Raw genomic sequence first — 26454 nt, forward strand, 5'->3', positions numbered from 1 at the left:
AAACATAGAATTTCATGGCTGCAACACGTGCCAAAGTAGTTGGGAAAGGGCATGTTCACCTCTGTGTTACATGGCTTTTCCTTTTAACAACACTCAGTAAACGTTTGGGAACTGAGGAGACACATTTTTTAAGCTTCTCAGGTGGAATTCTTTCCCATTCTTGCTTGATGTACGGCTTAGGTTGTTCAACAGTCCGGGGGTCTCCGTTGTGGTATTTTAGGCTTCATAATGCGCCACACATTTTCAATGGGAGACAGGTCTGGACTACAGGCAGGCCAGTCTAGTACCCGCACTCTTTTACTATGAAGCCACGTTGGTGTAACACGTGGCTTGGCATTGTCTTGCTGAAATAAGCAGGGGCGTCCATGGTAACGTTGTCCAAAACCTGTATGTACCTTTCAGCATTAACGGCGCCTTCACAGATGTGTAAGTTACCCATGTTTTGGGCATTAATACACCCCCATACCATCACAGATGCTGGCTTTTGAACTTTGCGCCTATAACAATCCGGATGGTTCTTTTCCTCTTTGGTCCGGAGGACACGACGTCCACAGTTTCCAAAAACAATTTGAAATGTGGACTCGTCAGACCACAGAACACTTTTCCACTTTGTATCAGTCCATCTTAGATGAGCTCAGGCCCAGCGAAGCCGACGGCGTTTCTGGGTGTTGTTGATAAACAGTTTTCGCCTTGCATAGGAGAGTTTTAACTTGCACTTACAGATGTAGCGACCAACTGTAGTTACTAACAGTGGGTTTCTGAAGTGTTCCTGAGCCCATGTGGTGATATCCTTTACACACTGATGTCGCTTGTTGATGCAGTACAGCCTGAGGGATCAAAGGTCACGGGCTTAGCTGCTTATGTGCAGTGATTTCTCCAGATTCTCTGAACCCTTTGATGATATTACGGACCGTAGATGGTGAAATCCCTAAATTCCTTGCAATAGCTGGTTGAGAAAGGTTTTTCTTAAACTGTTCAACAATTTGCTGACGCATTTGTTGACAAAGTGGTGACCCTCGCCCCATCCTTGTTTGTGAATGACTGAGCATTTCATGGAATTTACTTTTATACCCAATCATGGCACCCACCTGTTCTCAATTTGCCTGTTCACCTGTGGGATGTTCCAAATAAGTGTTTGATGAGCATTCCTCAACGTTATCAGTATTTATTGCCACCTTTCCCAACTTCTTTGTCACGTGTTGCTGGCATCAAATTCTAAAGTTAATGATTATTTGCAAAAAAAAATGTTTATCAGTTTGAACATCAAATATGTTGTCTTTGTAGCATATTCAACTGAATATGGGTTGAAAATGATTTGCAAATCATTGTATTCCGTTTATATTTACATCTAACACAATTTCCCAACTCATATGGAAACGGGGTTTGTATTATAATTATTATTATTTTATGGATGATGACCAACTATTCACCTTGGCTTAACACTGGAATGGTCATAGCGGGATTCTTCTTTTTTCATAAATATAGTGTTGTTGAAAAGACAACAGTGAGCCTCACCTGAGTTTTTCAGCTACAAAGATGACTCTGCGTTCCAGCAGCAGCGAGGCAAAGACCCGGATTACCTGCCGAACACCGAGGCAACCAAACAGACTGTCAAAGTCTACGTGCTCCAGTCTGGAGTCAGTGGGCCGCCTCAGCTCGATGACCTGAACAACCAGAGAGTTAACGTGTAGGTTTGTGGATCCAAGAAATTAGATGGGGTTATCACTAAAGCCTCCCTTCAGATGAGAGTTTGTTATGGGTGTGATGAAAGTCGTAACATTAAACAGCTTCCGTTCATCAGCTGCTCTGACCTCATTTCCTGCACCGGGCAGAAAGGTCTTGACTTTAATGAGCTTTCCAGGTGCAGGAAAGGGCGACTCCATCAGGCTCCTCATGAAGGGGTAGACCAAAGCTGCTGATACGCCTCGCCGACGTTCAACCTCATCCAGGATCTAGACATTGTGAGGTAATAGAGGGGTGTCACACATTGGCCTTCTGGAAAATTTCAGAGAAAATAGAACAGACAGGTGCCTGAAACCAATTGTACTGTAAGTAATTTTTGGTTAATATTTGACCTATACATTATAAATGACATATGACAACGAATTGCTATCTTAATCTTCAAGCTGCCTCATGCCCGGAAAGTTGTTTTGGAGAGCCACTTGTTTGGCTCCATAACATATAACATCACTTGAAACTCCTTCAAGGCAATCTCACACATAGCAACTGCTTCACTCATAGAATAAAATCTATGAAGAAAAACAATTTGCAGTTACACTGTGATTGCTTCCTCCTCATTGTGCAACTAAGATGGCTAAGTTTGCATAACTAAACAAAGAATAGCTGACGTGGCGTATTTGAACATGTAATTGAATTACACTCACTAAAGACGACAATGGGCACACCTGCACAATATAATGACATTCAACAGAGCTGTAATCAAAATGTTGCCCTTTACAATTGATGCGGTAGTAATTAGCCATAATTTCGATCTGGAAAGCATCATACTGAGAACTGTTTTTAATCCATCCATCCATCCATTTTCTACCGCTTGTCCCTTTCGGGGTCGCGGGGGGTCGCTGGAGCCTATCCCAGCTACATTCGGGCGGTAGGCGGGGTACACCCTGGACAAGTCGCCACTTCATCGCAGGGCCAACACAGATAGACAGACAACATTCACACTCACATTCACACTCTAGGGCCAATTTTTAATATTTCAATTAATTTATTTAGCTACATCATATTACCAAATTTGGCAACAACAGTATATTCCAATGACAGTCATACTTTCATACAATCCGGCTTCAAAACTTGCAACGATATGAACAGTTGATTGATCGAAAGACATTACAGTCTTGCTACGTTATGCTTAGTATATTTAGCACCCCCCCACATGGCTGATGATTCACATTGGTCGCATATTTTTGTATTGACCCTTGTATGTATGGTATGATTATCGCAAATCTTCAAGATGCAAGTTTCTAATCCAAAATTAAATAATAAAATGTTGAGACTGATTGAGTGGATTAGAAGATTCATTTTTTGTAAATGTGATCCTGTTGGTAGGTAATTGTAAATAGGTATTGGGTGGGTAAATTTTGAAATCATTTTTTTGTTTTGTTTGTTTTTTGTGATTGTATTTTACTGTACAATATATGTTAAAGTATATTTTAACCATGGGTCCCTAACCTTAAGCTCCCTTTTTTAAAACTGACTCTAATATTAACAAAACTAACAATACTGTAGTATAACAATAACATCTAAATAAAACTAGTCGTCCTTAGTTTATCGCATTTAATTGGTTCCAGACACGACTGCGATGAACGAATTTCCGCGAAGTAGGAATCATTATTTATAAATCAAAAATGTTCATAGCTATATCATAAAAACCCTGTTTACCACCTTCTAAATAAGTTTTTACAACATACAAGATCCCTCAAGACATAAGTAACACCCACACCTTCACACTCTTTTATTTCAATACAGTAATGCTCCGTGAGGCAGAGCCAGTCAGTGGCGACGATACTAAACTGTGTGCTCTGATTGGTTTGGTTTCCTCTCGTGGCCAATATTACTGTAGTATCGATATTTTTAGTCCATTTAGCCATTTTTATAAGTAAAAATCAATCAATCAATCAATGTTTATTTATATAGCCCTAAATCACAAGTGTCTCAAAGGGCTACACAAGCCACAACGACATCCTCGGTACAAAGCCCACATAAGGGCAAGGAAAAACTCACCCCAGTGGGACGTCGATGTGAATGACTATGAGAAACCTTGGAGAGGACCGCATATGTGGGTAACACCCCCCCCCCCTCTAGGGGAGACCGAATGCAATGGATGTCGAGTGGGTCTGACATAATATTGTGAGAGTCCAGTCCATAGTGGATCCAACATAATAGTAAGAGTCCAGTCCATAGTGGGGCCAGCAAGACACTATCCCGAGCGAGACGGGCTAAAATGGTTAATCCAGGCCAAAAATAATGTAGAATATATTCATAATCTGCGATGTGGTGAAGCCGCGATATTTGAAGCACGATGTGACAAGGGATAACTGCATTGGAATTACAACAGACAAGCAGTGTGGATAATGTAGACCCAGCTTGGATGAACACCTTCTCCAAACGCAAGCTAGGACAATCCAGCGGCTCGCAAAGCAGCTAAATTGCGTACCAATGCTAGCCGCTTGAGAGTGAGTTGTCGGCGGCCTCACACAATATGTAAGAGCTGTCAAAAGGCTAGATAGGTTTACATCACATTTACATCATTATCATTAATTAGTGGTGAGTACTTATACAATTGATATTACGTTTGATAAGTGCGTGTGAAGCATATTTTGGGCTTAAACCTGGGGTGTGCACTTAGCACTCAGCTCCTTTCACGAGTGAACTGGCAATTGAGATAGGGTATTGGAGATTAAAGTTATCTAATCATTACAACATTTGTATTTTAATTATGGGAATTATAACTTGTGTTCCTTCCAAATTACAAGAGAATGTCAATGTCACGCTAGCAGGCCGGTTTGGAGGAATAGGAGCGAGCTGTGTGTCGAAAATAGACATTTTTTGGAAATATCAAACATTTGTGAATTTTCGCTTATAACAGACGGCCAGAGGACATAACTCCAACATAAATGAATGGCGGGGATCTACTCTATAAATATTTGATATGTGTAGATGTTATTTTATTTGGCCCTTTTTAAATTAAGATTAAAGGGGGTTGAAGTGCAAAAAAAAACGCTTTGGAGAAATCAGAAACTAAAAAAATTGGACAGACGTGAATACATACATGAGCTACAAGTTAAACCACACAGCAAACTGTCATTTTTCAGAGATACTCAACATTCTACGCATCAGTCAGCAGAAAATCACTTTTCAATACTTTCTTGTGAAACTGATTTTTTGCAGGACACTTTGCAGTAAAGAGCAATGGTGGCTTGGAATTCACATCCTCAATTCTTCATCATGGGAATGACTTCAGTAAGTTTTTGTAAAAGATTAAGACTTAATATATTTACACAAGAATAATAATTGTTTTTTTTGTAGTTTGTGTGAGAAAAATGTGTACCTTTTGTTTTGTAAACAATATTGCATTTTAATGGCTATTGTGTGATCCTTTTAGTGTGGTCCCGATACCAATATTTTGGTACCGGTACCAAAATGTATTTCGATATTTTTCTAAATAAAAGGGACAACAAAAAAATTGCATTATTGGCTTTATTTTAACACAAAATCTTACGGTACATTAAACATATGTTTGTTATTGCAATCCAAGAACAATTTTGTCCTTAAATAAAATAATGAACATACAAGACAACTTGTCTTTTATTAGTAAGTAAGCAAACACAGGCTCCTAATTTGGCTGCTGACATATGCAGTAATGTATTGTGTCATTTATCATTCTATTATTTTGTCAAAATTATGAAGGACAAGCGGTACAAAATTGATTGTTAATGTTCCATCTACACTTGTGTTAAAATGTAATAAACACGTATTATTCTGTTGTTTGGGTGCTTTATATTAGTTTTGGATGATACCACAATTTTGTAGTAGTATTTGTAGTAGTTACAGGATCATAAATTGGTCATAATTTAAGTCCTCATGTGTCCAAGGGACATATTTCCTAAGTTTAAAAACATAATATGAATTAAAAAAAACTAAAAAAGATTTTGTGTTTTTGTTGTATGTATGAATCCATATTTCCTTAAATGGGTCATATTATGATTATTTTCCTACATTTAAAACACTTCCTTGACATCTACATAACATGTAATAGTGGTTCTTTGATCAAAATGTTGCATAGATTATGATTTACAGACTATGTTCAAGTCGCTTTCTGACTATCTCTACAGGATGAGCCGTTTTGTGGGCGGTCTCATGTACGTGGCTCCACTTCAACTCTGTCTTCTCCCATTCAGCCATGTTGTAGTTTTTAGCACTTCCATATGGAGTCTACTGTCAGATATAAGTTAGAACTATACGCTACTTTGTATTAGAAATGGCAACAGGGGAGCATGCATGTGCATGCACGAGCCACACTGCCCCAGTACAAGAAGATAAAGAAAAAGAAGCTTATTGACTAGAGCGTCGGACTACAATGGATACTAATACTACGGACACGCGCAACGCTCTTCGGGTAAATCTCTACCATATGTGGAGATATCTGCTGACGTCACACTTGGGAAAAACGTTACAAATTGGGCAAATTCCAAACAGCTTGTTTGGAGGAAGTATGAAAAAAGGCAAGACTGTTTTATAAATATCTTCACCATGCCTAATGTTTTGATTTAAAATTTTCAGAACTAGATCCCAAATACACAAACACAGATACCAATTGGTAAGAAAAGTTGGTTTTGCATAATATGTCCCCTTTAATGTTGTACATGTATACAAGTGTTTTTAAAATTTTAGACCCCATAAAGAATAGCGGCTACCACTGGAGCAGGTAATGAGAACCTTAATAAACAGACACACACACACACACACACACACACACACACACACACACACACACACACACACACACACACACACACACACAAACACAAACACACAGGTTATCGATGTTATGATTGCACTTCAGTGTGTGTGCATGAACTCACAGTGGAGAACAAATCAAAACAGCCCAGCCTGCTGATGACACAGTATACCTCTGGAAGACGAGGCCCTTTCCCACTCGGCTGAAAGAGAACACAACAAATGGAACATCAGTGATGACAGACTTACTAGCTTTAAAGTGGAGGCTGTGCTTTTATGAGGTAAACCTTGCACAAGAAACATAGGAAGAAAGAGCAGCACTTGTTTAAAAGGCGTGGAATTACTTCAAAAATAGAAACGCACAAAAGGACCTCAACCGTACGGTATTTTAGAGACTGTCACTGAAATCTAAAATATATATGTTTGAGGTGAGCATCCTTCATGTGAATATCCACTTCCAAAACAAAGAGGCTCTTTCTGCTTCTGCTGATGCTATCTACCTTCCTAACATACAGTCACATGTAGATTGGGGTGTTCCTCAAGAAACCCAAGTACACATTTAAGACAAGGCTTCATGAAAACACAAAACCTCTTGTCCATATTAGGTATACAATTTTCTCTTGTTTCTCCTCCGCCTTTCCGAATGGATGATTAAATCAACTGTGTGGAGCTTGATTCAAGTCCTCAGGAATGCTTGCCTGCTGCCAACTTGCTGAAAAGACAGCCGAGAGGAAACAAAGCTACTGAAGGAGAGCAGGTCACCTCTTGTTCTTGCTTCATTAAAGCCTTCTTTCTGACCATTTTCATCTATCACAGGAGACATGTATGAGAGTAATTCACTACAGTGAACCTCTGACAGAGTTGTGCACTGTAAACATTCTCAGTAATACTATATAGAAACCCCGAAAACAGCACGGTAATCACAGAATCCCACACAGTGATGATCTGTACCCACCAGTTATAAACTGGCCGGCTCAATAAAAAAACTCTAAAAAAACGGATAAAAAAACTCAGTGGGCTCATTACGAAGGCCAAACGTCCTAAAACGAAAAAAGATTTTTCATGGTTTCTGTTGGGTCTGCCTTTACGGCGTTTATGCCAATAGACCTAAAGAGACTCAGCAAATCTGTAATGAGCAAACAAACAAACACAAACTGTGAACTGAAAGAGGATAACAATGCCTTCTGATTTGATCCCCAATATAAAGAATAGGTTAATTCAGTGCTTCTTAAATATTTTCTGTTACGCCCCCCGAGAAAGAAGAAAATATTTTGCGCCCCCCCACTCTCCACCGTGACTATAAATAATATAATTTGTCTATAAAAATGTTATAACTATACCTATACCTCTGCATAAGCTTATTAACATCAAAGGAAACACACCAGTCATTCCTCGTCTCCCCACTTCATCATATTTTGGTACAGCAAAAACTAACAAAAAAAAAAGGATGTTCCCCGAGGTCACACGCGGGGCCCTGGCATGGCATCGTATCGCGCCCCCTTGGGGCCCGCCCCACTATTTGAGAAGGATTGGGTTAATTGCAGCTGTTGACTTTATTGTATGTATTACTTTTATCAATACAGCACCATTTATCTTTGTTTTGAGGAACATCTCGATAAAGCTACATTCATAGGGGACAACATGCAGTCCTTGTAATATAATACTGTTATAAATTGATCATGTACCGTTCAGACTTTGCTACTTTGGGTTAGATCACAGGTCTTCAAAGCATGGTACCGGAAGCCTCTCCTACTTTTCAAAAAACTGACTTTTTGCCGTATATTTTATGGCATGTTCTGCTTAAGATTCTGTTTACACGCTCATTATGGAAAATAAAAATATAGTATGTTTTTCTATTTCATTCCTTTTACATAACTTCGTTAGTCAAGTTGGAAAAATATGTCTTCATTTCTATCAAGCTACTGTGCCTCCCCAACAGTTTTCTGGTGGCCCCCAGGGAAGAACCACCTCACAAACCATTGGGTTAGTTAATCGTGAAGTAACGATATCTGTGTGGTAAAAACAGATATTTAAACGTATATACTTATATCAAAATAATGTTTAAGTGGCTCACATTAGAAAGACACGTCTTGGCTGTCAAAGTGTACCAACTTGTCGGATTACCTCCTAAGACTTCTTATATCTAGGTGAGAGGCATGATTTATGATCTAGAATAAACTTCCAGGGAGCAGGGAAGCGAGAAAGCAGCAGACCACTCAATGATGTAAACATAGCCACACAAGCTCGTGATCACGGCGCCGCTATAAATAGTTTGTCTGTGTTAGCACTTATAAAAACAATATAACTGATACTTGGTTAATATTCAAGTCACAAAATGTAAATGAAGTATTGTTGGGAGTTTTTGGATGGTTATTTATTGGATTTCATGGACGAAATAGAGGAGCTTCCACTGGCTTTGCTGTAAGCGGACTTTTATTTACGTTTATTTAATAATTAGAATTTGATCATTAAAAGGAAACTGCACTCTTTTAGGAATTTTGCCTATCGTTCACAATCATTATGAAAGATGTCCGATCATTACCTTATAAAATTTGAAGTTCTGATTCATTGTCAACAAGCTACTAATAACCACTGCTTTAGCAGCCGCAACATTAATGCTGTCACAATTAGGACTCTTGCTGGCCTACTGCCTTCGGTAATGGCGCCATTCCCAAATTATGTGGGCCCAATCGATAACCTCACTAACAACTTTAACGATGCCCTGCACGACACCATTGATAGTATAGCACCGCTAAAGCTAAAAACGCCCCTAAAAGGTGTACCCCCTGGTTTACAGAAGAAACTAGAGCTCTTAAACTGTCATATAGAAAGCTGGAATGCAAATGGCGTGCGACTAAACTTAAGGTTTTCCATCAAGCATGGATTGATAGTTTAATAACTACGCACGCTTGCCTTAGCCAAAACTAATTACTACTCCAATCTCATACGCCTCAATAAAAACGATCCTAAATATTTGTTCAGTACAGTAGCATTGCTAACTCAACAAGGTAATCCTCCCAGTAGCTCCACCCACTCGGCTGATGACTTTATGAATTTCTTTAATAAGAAAATTGAACTCATTAGAAAGGAGATTAAAGATAACGCGTTCCAGCTACAACTGGGTTCTCTTAAAGCAGACACAAATGTATATACGACGGATATTGCCCTCCAAAATAGTCTCTCTCTTTTTGATTAAATAACATTAGAGGAACTCCTGCGACGTTTAAATGGGACAAAATAAACAACATGTTTACTTGACCCACTTCCTATGTTTCCTATGACCTATGTTTGTAATATTAGGCCCATCACTGCAAATCATTATTAACTTATCACTTTCCTCTGGCATTGTTCCCCTAGCATTCAAAAAAGCAGTTATTCATCCTCTGCTCAAAAGACCTAACCTCGACCCTGACCTCATTGTAAACTACCGGCCGGTGTCCCACCTTCCCTTCATCTCGAAAATACTCAAAAAAATGGTTGCACAGCAGCTAAATGAACAATCGCTGTGAACCTGCTCAGTCCGGTTTCAGGGCAAATCACTCTACGGAGACAGCGCTCGCAAAAATGACTAATGACCTATTGCTAACTATGGATGCTGATGCATCATCCATGTTGCTGCTACTTGATCTTTGATTGATTGATTGATTGAGACTTTTATTAGTAGATTGCACAGTACAGTACATATTCCGTACAATTGACCACTATATGGTAACACCCGAATAAGTTTTTCAACTTGTTTAAGTCAGGGTCCACTTAGCGCTGCTTTCGATAATGTCGATCATAACATTTTATTAGAACGTATGAAAACACGTATTGGTATATCAGACTTAGCCTTTTCTTGGTTTAACTCCGATCTTCTCAGGATGCAAATCGTTTCCCATAACAATGTGACCTCGGAGTATGCTTAGGTAATGTGCAGAGTTCCACAGGGTTCGGTTCTTGGCCCTGCACTCTTCAGCCTCTAAAATGCTGCCGCTAGGTGACATCTTACGCAAATACGGTGTTAGCTTTCACTGTTATGCTGATGACACCCAACTCTACATGCCCCTAAAGCTGACCAACACGCCAGATTGTAGTCAACCAGAGGCGTGTCTGAATGAAATTAAACAATGGCTGTCCACTAACGTTTTGCAACTTAATGCTAGGAAATGCTGATTATCGGTCCTGCTAGACACCGGCACCTATTTAATAAAACCACCTTAATATTTGACAACCAAACAATTACACAAAGCCCATCCATCCATTTTCTACCGCTTATTCCCTTAGGGGGTAAAAATCTCAGTATTATCTTCGACCCAACTTCCTCATTTGAGTCACACATTAAGAGTGTTACTAAAACAGCCTCATTTCATCTCCGTAATATCGCTAAAATTAGTTCCATTTTGTCCACCACCGACCCTGAGATCATTATTCATGAGTTTGTTACGTCACGTCTCGATTACTGTATCATATTATTTTCGGGTCTCCCTATGTCTAGCACATCTGCGATCACCTCGAAGGTTTCTCATAGTGCACCTTGGGTTGAATTTTTTCTTGCCCTGATGTGGGATCTGAGCCGAGGATGTCCTTGTGGCTTGTGCAGCCCTTTGAGAGGCTTGTGATTAAGGGCTATATCAATAACTTTGATTGAGCTGAGATAGGCTCCAGCACCCCCCGCGACCCCAAAAATGGACAAGCGGTAGAAAATGGATGGATGGATGATTGATTGATGACGAATGCATTCTAACTTGTAAATAAACGTAAAGAAAAGTCCGCTTACAGCAGAGCTAATGGTAGCTCCTGTATTTCGCTCAAAAAATCCAATAAATAACCATTCAAAAACTGCTAATAATACTTCATTCACATTTCAGGCTTTGCATATTAACCGAGTATTTGTGGTATTGTTATTATAAGCGCTAACGCAGACAGACTATTTATAGCGGCGCTGTGATGACAAGCCTGTGTGCAATTTTGACATGATCGACTGGCAAGGTGTTTCGTTTCCTTGCTCCCTGAAAGTTTATTGTACAGCATAAATCATGCATCTCACCTGGATAGAATAAGTTTAAGGATGCATTCTGACAAGTTTGAACACTTTGACTGCCATTTAGGACGAAGAAATGGAGCGAAAGACACAAAAAGACGATTGGTCCCCCCTGCCCAACCCACCCTGTTTCTTTGCAAGGGTTATAGTCATTTTCACCTAAATGGGAATATATGAACAGCCCAGCAGTCAGCATCCTCAGAAAGTCTGCAATGAGTAATAATCAGATATTAAGGGAAAAAAAGCAAACGTGATGCATTTTTAAAATGAATGCGCCTTGTATGCTTAAAATGAGCAAAATACGTATATATTAAATGTTATTATAAGTGTGCCTTTTATGCTACATTACATATATACCTACATCATATATATAAAACCTTAATGGAGGTGTTTGGATGTTTTTTTAAGAGCTTTATAGGCGGAATAGAGAGGCTCCCATAGGCTCCATTGTAAGCAGACTTTTGATCGCATTTATTTAATATTTAGAATGCAAAAAAATAAAAAATAACATCCATCGTCATGTCTCTCATAATGATTGTTAACGGTAGGCAAAAGTGCAGTCCCCTTTAAGTTCAGCAAATGGTTATGCAGCCAGCCAAAGGTGTCACTGGAAAACTATAACGCATGTGTGCATGAAAAGGTCTGTCACAACAAACAAGGCTCAGCAGGGAGTGCAAAGAGAGGGAGGGTGGGGAGGTGAACAGTAGCTTACCAGCAGGCGTCTGCAGTAGCCAAACCTCCTGCTGCCATCCTCTCCAGTCAACATGAAGGAAAAGGTCTCACTGTAGTACAGATCAATAAATACAGTAGATATTGGCATGGGAATTTAGCGACATTTCATACAAAAAAAGTAATTTTAAGTTGCGTGAAAAAGCTTATTGTAGAAAAGTAACGCATTTATGAAAACAAGCCCTCTAATACAGTAGAATATGATGCCTACTCTACTGATATTAATGTTTGGCCATACCTGGGATATTCAGACACGGGACTCCAGTCCTTTGCATCAGGGAAACAGAACTGAGGAATGGCTTTGAGCCTCTGTTCAGCTTCCCTCATCTGTTTGGTGGGCCTATCGAGCTGTAGAACCACAGGAAAGAAGTTTCAAGAACGGTGTGCTTTTTCTAATGGCAGTTGCCATGCTGCAGCAGGTCCTTCTTCTTGTGCCTTTAATGTTTTTTGTTTTTACTTTTTAGTTTATCGGTCTTTAAAACACTTAGTATTACCATCAACTTTCCAATTTGAAAGATGGAAAAATCTGTAAACCAGAAGTATTTCCTATCTTTTCTGCCCCTGTAGAATCCAATTCTTAAAGGGAAACGGCACTATTTTGGGAATTCTGCCGACCATTCACAATGTGGAACAAGAACACTTGTCATTCTTTTTTGTGCGTTCTAAACATTAAAAAACTGCAAGCAAGAGCCGGCTAACAATACAGGTAATAAGGATTGACCTATTCCGCCTATAAAAGCCCTCTAGAACAGGGGTTCTTAACCTTTTTGATCTTGGGGCCCAACTTTTCCTCTCAAATATTAACTCTGAATTAATAATCTTATTCTTGATTTTAATCGTATTCAATAATTATATCTAAGCTACTGACAGTTTACAACCTTATCAAACAATATGAAACCATGTGTTAATCACAAAAAGTATTATTTATTTAACACGTAAACCTTAGAATTTGGTCAGACTGATTAGAAAAATAAATACAAACCAAATATACTGCATAAGAAAGGACTCATAAATAACTGACTAAAAATTAATATACATAAAATTATATTTCGCTAAAATAATATGTTTCTTAACTTAAGTGTTTGAGGTGCAAATAAAGTTTCCCCCCTTCTGTCATAATTGTTGCGCTTAAGAAACATGACTTTAGCTCCAGACTTCTTCTGTTTGTTTGATATGGTCAATACTGCCACAAGTGGTGGAGACGTGTATTACAAATGTGTACCACTGTGGCCTATAACTGATAAACCAATATTTTTGGCGGCCCAATAATGGGCCTTGGCCTTATGGTTAAGAAACACTGATCTATAAAAAATCCAAAATCCTCCAACATTTTATATACATGATGTAAATATGTAAGTAATATAATAACATAACATTTGATACACAAAGCGCACAGTGTTTGATATCAAAGCTATACACATAGTGAAGCTAACCGAGTACAAACAAAGCACAATACTTTATAAATGATTTGGTTGTCTATTTGTAGTAGTGCATATGATTGTTCTTGTTTCTCAGTCAGTACAGATTGTTGTAAATCACATTGTATTGTGAGTAAGTGTCACTACACCAAAAACGTAGTTCCCCTGTGTTATCTCTTACAATATTAATATTGTTATAACTTTGTTATAATGCAGGTCACAGCATGTAAACGGAGCGCTGTTGCCGGTTGGTGGATGTTATTTTAGAGGGCTTTATTGGACTACACATTACCTGCATTTAAGCTGCCTCTTACTAGCAGTTTTTACTATTTAAAAAGTACAGAAAATAGAAATACATGTGTGTTGTTCTCTCATAAGGATTGTGAATGATGGGAAAAATTCCCCGAATAAAGTACAGTTCCACTTTAACATACCAGGTATAACAGATGTGTGTGTGAACCAGCAGCAGGTTTAAATTAAAATGACAGTGACCTCACCTTAGGAAACTGGTAAGTGACTTCTGGCGAGTAAGAGTTCTTGCTGGGTTTATTTTTCAAAGAAACAACTACGAAATACTCAAAGAGTTCTCTCTCTTGCCACTCAATTAGCTGCAGCTCCAGTGTGCGGTAGCTGGGGGCCCGTCGAAGGATTGATTGCAATTTCAACAACCTCTGGGTGTGAGCTGAGGAGGGAATGACAGAACATTAATACCAAATGTGTCAGAGATCATTTGCCGCCGCATTAAAATGTACTTTTAGTGATTCCACCGCCATGGTTACAGGTTAAAACTGGCATAAACATCTATCAATAAGATATTTATTTGTGTTCAAAGTTTTCAGTAACTGCTAACATGCTAACATGCATTTGGCAAAGGTTGTGGTCAGAATGTGTAAGGTCAAGACAGGTTACTCCTTAAAAACAAAACTGACATGGGAAACCGTTCCACCCTCACAGAAGACCAGCACTTTAGCCATGGAAACTGGTGATGTGACCGCTCACCTTTAAACCTGTCGTCAGAGTCGCTCTCACTCTCACTGTTGTCATCTGGGGGCAGACAAGAGACAAACAAGAAGCTTTTCTAGGGGTCAAAGAGCAATTTCACAAACATGTGTTTAGGTCTTGGGAGGGACACAGCTAGACATTTGCTGAGGCAGACTAGATGCAAATATTTACCCCTTTAAAGACAAGCCAAAAAGACAGCCCTTACCTCTCAAAGATGAGGATTCGAGATTGGTCAAGGACAGCTTTTTAAGTCTCTTCTTTCCACGTTTAGTGCAGTAAATGGAGTTGATCCTCTGGACCAGCTGCGAACAGAAAAACAGCCTTTTAGGGTAATATTGGCAAACAATCGTGGCCTAACCAAACTAGTAAATGAAAAAGTGTTACACATTTCAGTGTTCTCTCTACCACTATATTATTTTAATGAGCTGCTGTGGCATTTGATTGTGTGGGTTATTTTGGAGTCTTTCCATTGATTTGTTTCATACAATGTGACAGTTGTCATACAAGCAAGTGTTAACATGTGCACATGTTTGTGTCTGTGTGTGGAAAAAAATGGCCCTAATACTTGACTGCCCTACAATTGTAAACGCAGGGAACACACTGCATTGTATTTATACAGTAGGTGCTTTTCGAAAAATGTTTGGTCACTGTACAAAACCAGTAAAACATAAGTTAATAGTTACTGTAGTTAATAATTATAAACACAGTACATAGCTTTAACCGGATGTCTTTTTTAAGGGTTATCTGTGTTGTTCAATGAACTCACCTTCAACAAGTAATTATTAAAGGTTTTCTAAGAATTAAAACCATAAGGGAATATATTCCCAATAGTCATGGAATTGCTGCAAAAGGGAGCCAAATTTGTGTATTAAAGTGTACCAAAGTGGCAAAAAATGTCCTGCCCTATGGAAGTAGGGTTATACTGTACATATACTTTTAAGTCATTATAAGAAACCTAGGAGCATGGTAGGCCAAAGAACACAAACGGAGCTCTGTGAGGGCTAAGTGGAGAAGTTTGTGTTGGATCAGGCAGTGTGTACCTTGGGAATCCGCCAGTGCCTGTGTGAGGCCAGGTTATCACCGGTACCACAAAGGTTCTCATCCAGCAACACACAAGAGGAAGCTGATACACCCATCTGGGGGAGGAGCAGTGTTTCATCATGGCTGTGGCGTTTGGGCAATTGTGACATCCGGTGAATTGTTCTGTCGCTGGTACCAATGAGCCGTAGGGACTGGCTGCTAGGTTTGGACGGTAACTAGTCATGGAGAATACAATATAAAATGATTGGTATATTCGACTTGCTATTAACCAAGTACTGTATATCAATAGATCGGCAACAGGTTGAAGACTTACCTGAGGTGGAGAGTTGTGCTTCCTGTCCATAGCAGTCCAAGATCTACTACTCTCCAAATGACAAATTTTACGACCCAAAGTCCTGCGCTTTAGGTCAACATCCTCATATGGGTTCTCCTTCTCTGCAGAGATGATGTCAAGTTTTAGTATAGCTCAAACGACAATAAATATACTCAAAGATGCCGTTCAAAAGAGAGTATACCCGAAAAGGGCAGTAAATGGTGACCAAAGAGTTAGAGGATCGCATTCCGGTTTGTGTGTAAGTCGAGGAGTCAAGAAAGGTATGTCAAAGGTCATTCCCAGCTGGATCTCCCAGTTTCAAAACAGTGGCTGTTGGCACTGGGCCCCAGAGAACCCAGTGAGCTTCGCTGAAGCTGATGAGTCACTGTCCAGGCATGCAAACTGTCTGAGGAAGCGTTCACTGAGGAAGATGAGGATCATCTTTGTCCAGATTTCTTTGTGCAATAAAAGTCTAACCTTCAGAATATTGAAAATCTAAATAAGCATCCAGCCCATTTAAACTTGACGTTGCATCAAAACAGAGGATATTACATAAATGTAAACAAAGATAGTTGCATAACCATGGTCTCCAATTTTCACCTCACTTTATGGCATTGCCCTTTTGGCTAAATCCCATTCATTGTTCAGCTTACAACCCGCAACTTTTATTGTTTAGGTTCACTCTCAATGGTCTAACCGTGTTTTGTTTCACTGCAGCAGGCAGCTCTTTTGAGAGAAAAAGAACTAAAACCTTCCTAACACCAAATTGGTAAAAAAAAAAAAAAATTTTAAAAAGATGTCTAGATGCCAAGGTTTTTTATTTGTAACTAATAAATTATTAACAGAGCAATGTAAAATCATTCTAAAAAAATGAAAACCTTTTGGTAAATTTGTCAGTACACCAAAAAGTTGTCTGCTTGTCCATCCTTCTCTCCCTAAGTGGCTATAATGCATAGTTGTACATTTAACCACTAACTTGTCAAATGTTAAGTTATGGCACATTTATGTAGGACTGATTAATCCATAGTTAGAAAGGAACGAATATACACAAAAGAAAAATGCAGCTCTCACTAGGATTACCTGCCAAACCAAACAAACGTAACATTTGCCGTGAATCCAGAACAGCTCGGATATGTACAATGAGAATTGGTTGTTGGCACGGTCTAAGCAAAAAACCCCCAAAGATTTTAGAATAAATAAAAGGGGTCTGTATCCCAAACCAATAGGGGTCAGTATATTGCTAGAAGCAAAGGCTAGCAAGGATCTCAACCCTTCCTCAAATGTATAATTAATATCAGATTTTCATGTAGTGGCTTGTGAAACTCTCTACAAGTGACTTTTTTGCTAAAGTGAGACTTTTTCCTGGCAGTTGGACAGCACAAACCACAACACAATCCAGTGTTTTCCAGATTGGACTTGGGCCACTTAAACATGTGGTCCTAAATGCAATACAAGTCGATTATTGTACATTGCAATCTCAGTCTGAGCCACGAGATAGGAATTCATGCAACCATGACACTTCACCCTTGCTCCTGATGGGTCCTGGTTAGCGCCTTGCATGGCAACTCCCGCCATCAGTATGAATGTGTGTGTGAATGGGTGAGTGTGGAAATAGTGTCAAAGCGCTTTGAGTTCCTTAAAGAAAGGTAGAAAAGCACTATACAAGTACAACCATTTACCATTTTAATTTGCTCCTGATGGATCATGGTTAGGGCCTTGCATGGCAGCTCCTGACATCAGAGTGTGAATGGGTGAATGTGGAAATAATGTCAAAAGCGCTTTAAGTACCTTGAAGGTAGAAAAGCGCTATAAAAGTATACCCCATTTACAAAAGCTGCACAAGCAATTTTATTTTTACTTGCCACATGGGGATAGTGTCACAAACCTACCATTTCTGACTCAAGCTCTACACACAAACCCATTGACTGAAGTAGCAGATACTGCTCCGTACAATTTATAATCCAGCAGACTAACTTTGCAGGGCCATTAACTGTTCATAGTTTGGTATAGGTACTTTTAAAGCAATGTAAACAGCAATACCAAAAAAAAAACATGAACTGTGCGATGACCGGGGCCGTCCCAAAGTAGGGACAAGAGGGGGCAGAGCCCCCTCAAATAGATGTCTTCCCCCCTTCAAATCGAATCTGAAGTTGGGAAAGTACATTTTAATATACTCACAAAATGTATATATAACAAGTTGACAAAATTATCCGCAGTAACGTAGAAATCCGCTGAGAAAGGGACACAATAACAATACCTGTATGATATCGTCTTCCTTCTTCTCTGCCCTTGACTGCATCAGAGGCTCCGCGAATCCACGCGCGCACACACAGACTCATTCACCCCTCCCCTGAACCCTCAGTAAACCAGTGTCGACGAATTAAAAACAAGACGATAGATGTTGCCAGAAACAGCATCTAATCATATTTAATTTTGTCTAGTAAAGTTTGAAATATATCTAATCACAGTTCTTTAATAGCTTACAATATGAGAGAGGGGTGGGTTTAGCGACAAAGGATAGCCAATCAGATGCTTTTCAATGTTCAAGCCTCCACGGATGACACGCTAGCTGTTCAAAATCGGGACCCAGGATGGACCACTCCTCTTTGCATCAGTTGGTGATGTCACTGTGCTCTGCTAACTTGTCTCCATTCAAGATGATCCTTTGCTTGTCTCCCAATGGACTGGACTTTCACATGAAGTCGGGACCCGGGGTGACCACTCCCTATGCATCAGTCGGTGACGTCTCTGCGCCCCGAAGTGTCTACATGCAAGAGGATCCCCTGCTGGCCCCACTATGGACTGGACGCTCACATTATTAACTGTATCCACTCGGCATCCATTGCACCGGTCACCAACGGGGGACCCCCACATCTGCGGTCCCTTCCAAGGTTTTTCGTTGTGCCCATTGGGTTGAGTTTTTTCTTGCCCTGATGTGGGATCTGAGACGAGGATGTTGTTGTGGCTTGTGCAGCCCTTTAAGACATTTGTGATTAGGGGGATATAAGTAAACTTTGACCGATTCATGGACTTTGAGATGAAAAAGTTGAATTTCTTACCAGCGGCGCCAAAACAAAAAGGTGCAGATCTAATGTGTTTTACATCCTAATATGTGAACACCTGGGAAAAACTGAAGAGGAAACATTTTATTTTTGAAGCTTTATCATGCCATCAGCAGGTGAGCCATCAATCGGGACATCTCCACAATCGTAAATTAAAGTTATGAGTATTTGCTGCTTCAGGTGTTGTCGAAATGAACTGTTTCGCTAAAAAGAGCTGTCAGTTGCTATTTTTGTTTAAACGGTGATGAAAACGAGTATGTAGGCTACCATTATTTGCGTCAATGTAAACTTCCCCAAGCTGTAATTGTCTTCATGCTTTGCTTTCTGTCCGTTAATATACAATGTGAACACCCTCATGCTGCAAGTGTTTACATGCTCACTGGTCAGAGAACACAATGAAATAAATATAATTTAAAAGAACAGGGGAACTGTTGATTCCCTGTTAGTTGGTATAGTAAAACACAACTTGAAAATAAAAACATTACTATGTCCGGAGTGTAGGCAGTGTTGTGTGTGTGTGTGTGTGTGTGTGTGTGTGTGTGTGTGTGTGTGTGTGTGTGTGTGTGTGTGTGTGTGTGTGTGTGTGTGTGAGAATAAGTGGACAATGCAGAGGCTTTGATTCAGCTGACCTGATTAGAGTAGAATGTTTTTGTATTATTCATAAGACTGTACTTTCAAGTTTTATAAAATATTGACTATTGTGTGTGAAGTCCTACTTAAGGTTAAAGTCAGTTTAAGAATTAGGCCATCAAGTCCAGATAAATGTTGTGATGGTTGATAAAATGTGGATGAAGGATACTTTATTTGAATTATTCTACTATTAGTTTTTTAGTTTCCCCCCTGAGAGATTGCCACCTTATTGTGGTTAAGAGCTACCAGCAGGAGCTCAGTCATAAGGTGGGACACCCAAGTTGTACAGGTGTGAGGGTAGAGGCCTGACAAAGTGCAATTCTCTTCACCAAGTTGGACTTGGACACATGGATACTGATTTACTAAAGGTTTGCATGTACTAAAACAGCAAAGCTGATCTACTAAACGTGTGCAAAGTGGATTGCGTCTCTTAAGTGAGCAGAATAAAGTGTGCAATCCATTTTTCATCTCTATCCATCCATCCATTTCCTACCGCTTGTCCCTTTTTGGGGTCGCGGGGGGTCGCTGGAGCCTATCGCAGCTGCATTCGGGTGGAAGGCGGGGTACACCCTGGACAAGTCGCCACCTCATCGCAGGGCCAACACAGATAGACAAACAACATTCACACTCACATTCACACACTAGGGCCAATTTAGTGTTGCCAATCAACCTATCCCCAGGTGCATGTCTTTGGAGGTGGGAGGAGGCCGGAGTACCCGGAGGGAACCCACGCAGTCAAGGGGAGAACATGCAAACTCCACACAGAAAGATCCAGAGCCCGTAATTGAACTCAGGACTACTCAGGACCTCCGTATTGTGAGGCAGACACTTATCACCGTTTTGCGAGCACTATTTTACATTTTATTTAGTAATTGTGCAAAGTGACAGTTCCACACACGGCTGCAAGATCAGTGCTCGCGCTGCACAGACAGGTGAGAATCCTCCGTCTTACATTTGAGTCACATTTTTGGATGGGCAGAAAAAAAAAATAGACATATCGTCTATTCAGCAACATCATTTTATAGTTTTCTGGAGGACTTAAAAGGAACCAGCACTTTTTGGGTGAATTTTGCCTATCGCTCACAATCATTACGATGTATCTTTTTAATGCCTTCTCACTTGTAAATAAACGTTAAAAATACCCCATTAAAAAACATCCAAAAAGCACCAACAATACTCCATTAACATTTTGTGACTTGAATATTAACCAAGTATTAATGATGTTGTTATTATAAACGCTAACGCAGACAAACTATTCATAGCGGCGCTGTGATCACTAGCTTGTGTGCCAATGTTGACATGATCAACTAATCAGCAGCATCCTCGTTTGCTTGCTCGTCAAACTTTATATAAACTTTACATAACTCATGCCTCTCACCTGGATAGTAGAAGGACGAAGACATATTCCGAGTAGTTGGTACACTTTGACAGCCAATTTAGAACTGGTAATGGCGAGAACGACAGAAAAAGACGCTTGGTTCTACCCTCCTTTTCTTCACGAGGATTATGAGTCATTCTTCATCGAAATGGGAATATATGAACATCCAAACAGTCGGCATCCTAATGACAGCCAACCTTGTACAGTAAGTGATGTTTGGCTCCCATGAAGTCTGCAGTGAGCAGAAATCAGTGACATTGTTGGAAAAAAAAAAGCTGACGCCGTGATGCGTTTTTGAAATGTATGTGCTTAAATGATCAAAATACGTAAATATCAAATGTTATTATACATTTGCTTGTTACTACAATACATATTGTGTGTGAGTGCTCGCGCACAGGGTGCGTGTGATGCGTCAGTGCGTTAGATATGTGGCAGAAGTGCTTGTAGTTAGTGCATGCTGCATGCTGCCCCTGCTTGCTACTCTCTGCTTACAGCTATCGCCGCCAGCTAGCCCCTGGGTGGGTGAAAAGAGGAGCCGAGTGCGTAAGCCTCCTCCTGCTGGTACACAGCCTCTCCACCACCAAGACCCCTACAGTGCCTCCTCGCGGCCACACACGGTAACTGGGACCTTGCGGTCTCAGGCTAAACTGTAGGGGATCTCGGAGCAGCAGTGGGCCCCAGAGGCGAGGTGTGCAGGCCCACCGGTGTGTGGACACGCCCTGGCATCCGCCAACCACTGCCCCATCTATGGGTCAAATAGTCGTCATTCCCCCTGCCCCCCCCACCCGCTGCCTTGTGGTACCTTTGGGAGAAGGAAAGGCTATGGGAGTAAACCCAGACAGAAAATCAGGAGTGGAGCCCCTGAGGTGGCTGGGTGTCATTGCTGACCCCCTGCCGGCAGCTCCTGCAACCAAGCCGATGCCAGATGTATTGCCTTGCTTTCCTCTGGGCCACATCGTCACGGCCGAGAGGGGGATCTTGATGTCTGGGCAACCCAAGATCTCCATACTTTCTGCCCAGGCTTGCGCCACGGAGAGGTCACTCCAGCCTCCCCCTAAAGGGAGGAAACAACACGGAAGCTGGCAGTCTTAAGTTCCACCCGATTGGCGCCAGCTTCGACGGTGGGAGGAATCATTGAGAATGAACTCCCCCAGGCGCAACCCATCGTCACTACTGACGGACGGATGCCTATGACAATACATATATACTTACATCCTGTACAAAACCCAAAACCAGTGAAGTTGGCACCTTGTGTAAATCATAAATAAAAATAAAATACAATGATTTGCAAATCCTTTTAAACTTATATTCAATTGAATATACTGCAAAGACAAGATATTTAATGTTCGAACTGAGAAACTTAATTTTGTTTTGCAAATAATCATTAACTTAGAATTTAATGGCAGCAACACATTGCAAAAGAGTTGGCACAGGGGCATTTTTAACACTGTGTTACATGGTCTTTTCTTTTAACAACACTCAGTAATGGTTTGGGAACTGAGGAGACCAATTTTTGAAGCTTTTCAGGTGGAATTCTTTCCCATTCTTGCTTGATGTACAGCTTAAGTTGTTCAACAGTCCGGGGTCTCCATTGTTGTATTTTACGCTTCATAATACGCCACACATTGTCAATGGGAGACAGGTCCGGACTACAGGCAGGCCAGTCTAGTACCCGCAATCTTTTACTTCGAACCCACGCTGTTGTAACACGTGCAGAATGTGGCTTGGCATTGTCTTGCTGAAATAAGCAGGGGCGTCCATTAAAAAAGACGTTGCTTAGATGGCAACATATGTGTTACGGCGCACGCGCAGTCTACTTCTCCCTCCTTTGCGGGAGCACTTGGAGGAGCCGTTGACAGCGCGCTCGGACACGCCCCTGCTCGCGCTGAGCGCAGCACGCCCACGCAGCACGCCCATGCAGCGACAAGCCTGCACACCTGGGACTGATGAGGGTGAGATGTATAAAGGACCAGTGAACCAAGGATCGACGCGGGAACTTAGTTTACCCTTTGGACACCGTAAGGCTTATGCTCTCTTGCTGCGTTTTTCTCTCGTGTTCTTACATCCTTGTTTGTTCTCCCCTAGTTACCTCTTGGTGTACCTGCCTTCCCGAGTCTCCCCTTCGAGATCTCCCGTTGTTTCCCCCCTGTGTTTTGGACTGCCTTCCTCGTTTTCCCGACTCCTCGCTCGCCCCTGGACTCTGACGTCTCTCTCTGTCCCACGGACCCCTCGCGCATCTTGGACCCCTTTTGCCTTGCCCTCTCTGGACTTGTCTGCTTCCTCATCCAACATCACGGTAATACACTACAGCTAACTACACACATAGTCTAACACCACTCACTCTAGGGTTTTGTCACACACTCCATTTCATTAGTTTAGTTTGTATTGTTTTGTGTTATTATTATATATATTAGCAATATATATAATAAATTATTGTACTTACTGCCCCCTGGTGTCTGAGCCGTCACCTCCCCTTTAGTCTAAACATAACAGTAAGTTCCCGCCAAAAATTATTAAGGTCCTGACGGCACAGTTCCTTAGCCCCGCCCCCAGTGACTTTAGTTCCGCCCCCTGTGAATTTTATTTATTTATTTTTTTTCCTTCCTCTTTTTGCCCCATTCACCATGTCTTTTTCTTTTTTTCGCTCCACACGGGAGGATTTTTCTTGCCCTGTCGACATGTCTTGGAAGGGGATGTTTAGTAGCGATATGAGCAAGGAAGAATTTTCTCGTCGCCTGGACACCCTCCTCCCACCCTTAGTGACTGTTCCTCAGCAAGAAAGAAGCGTCTGGCATCCGCTTTCGGAGAGAAGGGGTAGTACTGGTGGCTGTGCTGATGGGGTGGCGCAGCTGCACCAAGACAGGCTACCCCCTGCCAGACTAATTCCACCTGTCTTCCGCTTTTCCCAGCCGCAGCCACCAGTCCCCTGGCTAGCCTCCGAGCTAGCACCAGTTCCCAAGCTAGCGTCCGAGCTAGCACCAGTCCCCAGGCTAGCGTCCGAGCTAGCACCAGTTCCCAAGCTAGCGTCCGAGCTAGCACCAGTTCCCAGGGTAGCGTCCGAGCTAGCACCAGTCCCCAGGCTAGCGTCCGAGCTAGCACCAGTCCCCAGGCTAGCATCCGAGCTAGCACCAGTCCCCAGGCTAGCGTCCGAGCTAGCACCAGTCCCCAGGCTAGCGTCCGAGCTAGCACCAGTCCCCCGGCTAGCGTCCGAGCTAGCACCAGTCCCCCGGCTAGCGTCCGAGCTAGCACCAGTCCCTCGGCTAGCGTCCGAGCTAGCACCAGTTCCTCGGCTAGCGTCCGAGCTAGCACCAGTCCCTCGGCTAGCGTCCGAGCTAGCACCAGTCCCTCGGCTAGCCTCCGAGCTAGCACCAGCCCCTCGGCTAGCGTCCGAGCTAGCACCAGCCCCTCGGCTAGCCTCCGAGCTAGCACCAGTCCCTCGGCTAGCCTCCGAGCTAGCACCAGCCCCTCGGCTAGCGTCCGAGCTAGCACCAGCCCCTCGGCTAGCCTCCGAGCTAGCACCAGCCCCTCGGCTAGCCTCCGAGCTAGCACCAGCCCCTCGGCTAGCCTCCGAGCTAGCACCAGCCCCCCGGCTAGCCTCCGAGCTAGCACCAGTCCCCAGGTTAGTCTCCGAGCTAGCACCAGCTCCCAGACTGGCCCCCTTGTCTCCACCAGCTCCCAGGCTGGCACCCTCGTCTCCGCCAGCTCCCAGGCTGGTCCCCTCGTCTCCGCCAGCTCCTAGGCTGGTCCCCTCGTCTCCGCCAGCTCCCAGGCCGGCAGCGCCGACCTCTGCCCCTCAGTCGGCAGCGCCGACCTCTGCCCCTCGGCCTGCAGCACCGGCTTCAGCACCTCGGCCAACTCCTCAGCTGCCCTCCTCGGCGCCGATGACGTCTGCCGCTTCAACGGCGCCGATGACGTCTGCCGCTTCCACGCCGCCGATGACGTCTGCCGCTTCCACGCCGCCGATGACGTCTGCCGCTTCCACGCCGCCGATGACGTCTGCCGCTTCCACGTCGCCGATGACGTCTGCCGCTTCCACGCCGCCGATGACGTCTGCCGCTTCCACGCCGCTGATGACGTCTTCCGCTTCCACGCCGCCGATTACGTCTGCCGCTTCCACGCCGCCGATGTCACCTCCTTGTTTCCGGCGAGACGCACCATGGCGCCAATCACGTCCGCCTTCCCGACGGCCAAGAAGGTGGCCGTTCCTTGGTCGCCCGCCTCGCCGGCCTCAGCCGTGTTCTACTCGCCGCCGCCACCAGACTCGTCCCCGGTGGATTCGGGGACATTTGGGCCGGCGACCCACCACCAGTTCGCCCCTCCACCCTCCCTTGTTTCGTGAGTATGTTGTTCATTTGTCTGTCTTTGGACATCTGGAATCTGTCCATAGGGGGGGATACTGTTACGGCGCACGCGCAGTCTACTTCTCCCTCCTTTGCGGGAGCACTTGGAGGAGCCGTTGACAGCGTGCTCGGACACGCCCCTGCTCGCGCTGAGCGCAGCACGCCCACGCAGCACGCCCATGCAGCGACAAGCCTGCACACCTGGGACTGATGAGGGTGAGATGTATAAAGGACCAGTGAACCAAGGATCGACGCGGGAACTTAGTTTACCCTTTGGACACCGTAAGGCTTATGCTCTCTTGCTGCGTTTTTCTCTCGTGTTCTTACATCCTTGTTTGTTCTCCCCTAGTTACCTCTTGGTGTACCTGCCTTCCCGAGTCTCCCTTTCGAGATCTCCCGTTGTTTCCCCCCTGTGTTTTGGACTGCCTTCCTCGTTTTCCCGACTCCTCGCTCGCCCCTGGACTCTGACGTCTCTCTCTGTCCCACGGGCCCCTCGCGCATCTTGGACCCCTTTTGCCTTGCCCTCTCTGGACTTGTCTGCTTCCTCATCCAACATCACGGTAATACACTACAGCTAACTACACACATAGTCTAACACCACTCACTCTAGGGTTTTGTCACACACTCCATTTCATTAGTTTAGTTTGTATTGTTTTGTGTTATTATTATATATATTAGCAATATATATAATAAATTATTGTACTTACTGCCCCCTGGTGTCTGAGCCGTCACCTCCCCTTTAGTCTAAACATAACAATATGCTGCTCCAAAACCCGTATGTACCTTTCAGCCATGATGGTGTCTTCACAGATGTGTAAGTTACTCACGCCTTGGGCACTAATACACCCCATACCATCACAGATGCTGGCTTTTGAACTTTGCGCCTATAACAGTCCGGATGGTTATTTTCCTCTTTGGTCCTTAGGACACGACGTCCACAGTTTCCAAAAACAATTTGAAATGTGAACTCGTCAGACCACAGAACACTTTTCCACTTTGCATCAGTCCATCGCAGATGAGCTCGGGCCCAGCAAAGCCAGC

At 42.7% G+C, this 26454-nt stretch overlaps 1 protein-coding gene across 4 annotated transcripts in view; it reads right to left on the reverse strand.

The window, feature by feature from the left end:
- dennd2b (DENN domain containing 2B) overlaps positions 1–26454 on the reverse strand; it is a 114450-nt gene that overhangs the window by 30816 nt on the left and 57180 nt on the right. For all 4 annotated transcript variants that reach the window (XM_061963966.1, XM_061963968.1, XM_061963965.1 and 1 more), the window contains 10 exons: positions 16004–16125; positions 15690–15905; positions 14855–14951; positions 14647–14691; positions 14145–14329; positions 12468–12577; positions 12213–12282; positions 6603–6680; positions 1812–1952; positions 1516–1664 (listed from right to left, as the gene is read on the reverse strand). In XM_061963966.1, coding sequence (XP_061819950.1) covers positions 1516–1664; positions 1812–1952; positions 6603–6680; positions 12213–12282; positions 12468–12577; positions 14145–14329; positions 14647–14691; positions 14855–14951; positions 15690–15905; positions 16004–16125 — 1213 coding nt within the window. The remainder of the gene's footprint in view (positions 1–1515; positions 1665–1811; positions 1953–6602; positions 6681–12212; positions 12283–12467; positions 12578–14144; positions 14330–14646; positions 14692–14854; positions 14952–15689; positions 15906–16003; positions 16126–26454) is intronic.

This window comes from Nerophis lumbriciformis, linkage group LG06 (assembly GCF_033978685.3).
Source record: "Nerophis lumbriciformis linkage group LG06, RoL_Nlum_v2.1, whole genome shotgun sequence".
NCBI lineage: Eukaryota > Metazoa > Chordata > Actinopteri > Syngnathiformes > Syngnathidae > Nerophis > Nerophis lumbriciformis.